Source organism: Branchiostoma belcheri, unplaced genomic scaffold (genome assembly GCF_001625305.1).
Source record: "Branchiostoma belcheri isolate BF01 breed outbred unplaced genomic scaffold, Haploidv18h27 scaffold164, whole genome shotgun sequence".
In the NCBI taxonomy this organism is placed as follows: Eukaryota; Metazoa; Chordata; class Leptocardii; order Amphioxiformes; family Branchiostomatidae; genus Branchiostoma; species Branchiostoma belcheri.
This window is the reverse complement of record NW_017803091.1, coordinates 287,923-292,060: the sequence shown is the minus strand read 5'-3', so window position 1 is coordinate 292,060 and position 4,138 is coordinate 287,923. Positions and strand designations below refer to the sequence as shown.

Below are 4,138 nucleotides of genomic sequence, written 5' to 3'. Positions count from 1 at the left end.
CATCACCATTACAAACTGGGTAATGGGCATGACAAACCGGGCACGGTTCTGGACAGTCAGGCCGTGTCCCGTTCTGTGCCCGCTCAGGCACGGAATGGGACGGGCACAATTTGAGACACAACAGTGGTCCCCTTTCCACGATAGTTATCGTGGAAGGTGATCGAATAGGGTGCCTGCGATTGAGTTAAAATATTCTAAAAATTCATGGTGGTTGGTCTGTTAACATAGTGATATTTTACCTGTTTCGTATTTTCTGGTGCTCTGGCGTACGCATGTTTGTAGAGATGTAGTAGCTGAATCCCCCACAGACAAGAATTGCCACAAACACCGATGATAGCTTCCTCTTGCAGATCATGATGACCTCCCCATTCAACCTAGATCGACGAGAAGGTTATACTGTTGCTACGACCAAGCTACGACAAAACATATATTAAAGGACAAATCCAATACTTTCAGTTTTGGGGCCTTTCCACCCAAAGTCCTATTTGTAAATGGTGATTTATTGGTTTCTGTCAACCCCGCACATATTTGCGGTGATATCTTAAAACCTTTTCAAACAAGAAGGGCTAAACCCCTCCCCACCCACTCCCTGGGACTGGCCTAACACCACGCTCATTCGGCGTTGCGGATGCTTCCAATGGTCGCAATGGTGATTAGCCGGGATGACAATCATGTTTAAAGGGTTAATGACGTCATGCAGGATTTAACCAATCACAGCGCAGTGTTAATAGTTTACTATCGCGATTCAGTGTCTTATTATATCTTTTTTGTAAAATCAGAAGAACTTAGATAATTTTGATACTCAACATACCTATATTTGCTAAGAATAAAGTTGATTTGCGGTGATTTGTGGATCGCGTGTGTTCCGCTTAAACTCGAGGTCCGTCGTGAATGCATGTTGGAAGGGGGCACGCTTACGCAAAACATATTCGGAGGGAAATGGATTCGCGGTACTGAAGTCCTCGCGGATTTCGCGAATCTGATTCTACCACGGAAATGTTTAGACATACAGAGTATATTACAACGACGGGATTCTCCTTTCTAGGGCTCTAAACATAAGGTACATAATAATTCTCGTCTCCGACGTCTACCGACGCTTGCAGCCGCGGACCACTGTCAACTCTGCAGCCAATGCCAAGTTTCTAACTCCTACGTACTAAGTACAAATTCCAATCGGGACCATTGTTCCATGTGCTCCCTACAACATCGCTACTTTCTGCAGAATCAACGCCTAAGGAAGGATAAATTTGCCAAAAAGAATTAAAAGTGCCAAGATCCCAAAGCACGTTATTTCAGCCTAAATCCGGACATTTCGCGGCTAAAACGAGGAATGCCGAAACGTCGAAAAGACATTAAAAACTAGAGGTCGGAGATCCCATGCCTTTGTCAGAGGAACACTGTTTTAGATAATTGAACATGTGTATTCTTTACTTTTTTTAATAATCAATTTGGTCTAGACTACAAAAGAATCGCTGTACTCCTTTTACTCCTTCTACTCCTTTGTACAGAACACTCTGAAATGGTTTGCCATAAATTTACAGACGCACCGTCACCCGTGTTAGGCCCAGTACATTATTTGACTTTTGACTGTTACTGGAAAAAAAACTGCTGCAAGAAATTCTGCTTACTGTATTATGATCAATGTGTCACGACAGTGTCGCAAAATATAATAAGATAGGGTGAAAGGGAAGATTCAGTACAGGGTGACTACTACTGTTTAGCAGAGACTTATTGCTTTTTATGACAAATACAAGAGATGTTTGTTGTTACACTATGTTATTTTATTCAATTTGTGTCATTTGTATTTCTACAGTTAGTATTTTCAAAATCTAGATATCTTGATTTTTCGGTTCTTCATGTTGTTTATCCTTGCATTGAATTTAAGGTCTCCAATGGACGTCATCCATAAAATTACTTGGTTTGGCCTTAGAGAATGACCTGACGAATGTCCAACATTTCCTCCTCCCACTGTAGTAATAGAACAGCCCCTCGATTCAAGCAACTGATTCCAGATGGAGTTCCAAGCTGTCCCCGATTGAATCCAAACAGAGGTTGGTGGGGGAGGATCGTTATATTTCTAACGCAAAAGGTCTTGAACTTGACCTTGGCCTCTACAACGGTAAACCTACCTTCAAAAAATCATGAACATTCCTTTAAATATACTCGAGTTACTGTGCTATCAAGTGACAAACACAAAAGGTCCACTGCAATGACGTAGGAACCCCCCACGAAGTTCAAACTTGCACTTGACTTCGGCCTTAACAACGGTAATCTGCCTGTTATATTATCATGGACGTCCAATCATGCTTTCAAGACTTATTATGCTAAATCCACAGTTACCCACAATACGGCGGGACAAATCCATTGTCTTTCTGACAAAGACAACAACAAAAGAAATCGCTTTGCAGACAACAGTCGCCGTTTTACGAAAATAATGCAGCGAGGTATTGTGGGATGACGTAATCAGTTATTGCATAACGTCATTTGACCCCTGACCTCTTCCAGCCTTCGCGCGTGAAGTAACTTTCGGGGTTTTCCGCGTTTTACAGCGCCGCTAAGTTTTCGAGTAGAAAACACCCCCATTCCCAGTACATCCGGGACACCCGCACACAGGGCATGTACTGTGATCCCGGATATACTAGTATCCAAAGCTTAAGGATTAAAAAGGTTGTCATTGGGTGGAGATTGGAGAATATGACAACCGATGTAATTCACGATGGAAATGGAATTGGAATCCTATTTTCATAATCAAGATGACAAAAAATATAATTTCCTGTGTTAATATGGTTTGAATGGTTGGCGAAGTTATGAGTCGTGATACTCTTGTTTGTAATAAGGCAACACCGACATAATTTTTTGATGACATCCTCTGACGACCCCCCCCCTACCTAGTGCGCGCGGGCGAATTGAAAATCCGGCCAAATATTACAAAAATATATTTTAAACCACAAAAAAAACTTCAACAGGAATACAGAGCTGATATTGTTAATGCTTTGTTAGCCGGCAAATGCTGGAAATTTATGAATCGGCACTGCATGCATGTACTGAGTTCTTGAGTCGTGGAGCTTAACTACCATGGCCTAGAGCCAGGTCAGAGCATCGGTGGACATGGTTTTTTCGAGAACAGTCGAAAATCAATGTGCGCGTGGATGTCATCCATGAAATTAAATCGATTTGGCAATATATATATATATATATATATATATGACTACGAACATTTCTATCTCTTTCTACAAATGCATCAAAACAATCGCAGCACGTATACAGTACGCATCAGGTGCACTTTAACCAAACATCCTATAAAGAACTGACAACTTTTACCTATACGGTTCTGGAGATTGGCGTCTGGCTCTCAAAATGTCCCCTTTTTGACGTTTTCTAATTCTTACGGGGTCGTTCCAGACGTCCCTCACAAGAAGTCTGTGGTAGAACAATGTTGACGTGGAACTGAGCGGAAAGCTCTGTCCAGATACTCCCTCAAGATCTGTTTATAGTTCCGGCTATGCCTATGGTCACAACATCCGTGTACGATCGAAGTGTCACTAATGCTCGGCTTTACATTAGGCCACACTGACTTAATTGTATGGATGACATCCACGCGCGCATTGGTTTTCGACTGTAGCCTTAAAAAAATCACGTCCACCGAGGCTCTGGCCTGGGTAGTCCATGGTAGTTAGCGACAATACGGAGCCGGGTACCCAGGCTACCGAAGCTCCACAACTCAAGAACTCAGTACATACGTACAGTGCCGATGCATGAATTCCGCAAAATGCTAGCATGTGCTGGCTTGTCGTATACGTCGCTATGTACTGTCGCGAATTCACAATACAAGCTTTTTATTCCTGTGGTTTAGTAACATTTTTAATTTTGGCCGAAATTGTTTTGTTCGCCCGCGCGCACTAGTTTGGGGACTTCAGAGGATGTCATCCATAAAATTAAGGCGGTGTGGCCTTACATATGCGATACTAAGTAAAAATGTTTTGAAACAATCATAATGACGTGGTGTGATTTAGTAAATCAAGGAAAAAAAAACTTACATATGCATTGAATCAATTTTCCTAATACGCCAAAAAAAGCAGTTACTCAAGCAACTGGATATGATTTTGAAAACGTCAGACGTTTCAGCTAGTATCCACTA

At 42.0% G+C, this 4,138-nt stretch overlaps 1 protein-coding gene across 1 annotated transcript in view; it reads right to left on the bottom strand.

The window, feature by feature from the left end:
* The window catches only part of LOC109466383 (galactosylceramide sulfotransferase-like), a 23,680-nt gene extending 20,240 nt beyond the window's left edge, over positions 1-3,440 (bottom strand). Inside the window, exons 1-2 of the mRNA XM_019764096.1 lie at positions 3,322-3,440; positions 240-374 (exon numbers count right to left, since the gene is read on the bottom strand). Coding sequence (XP_019619655.1) covers positions 240-355 — 116 coding nt within the window. The 5' untranslated portion in view covers positions 356-374; positions 3,322-3,440. The remainder of the gene's footprint in view (positions 1-239; positions 375-3,321) is intronic.
* Positions 3,441-4,138: the final 698 nt, after the last annotated feature.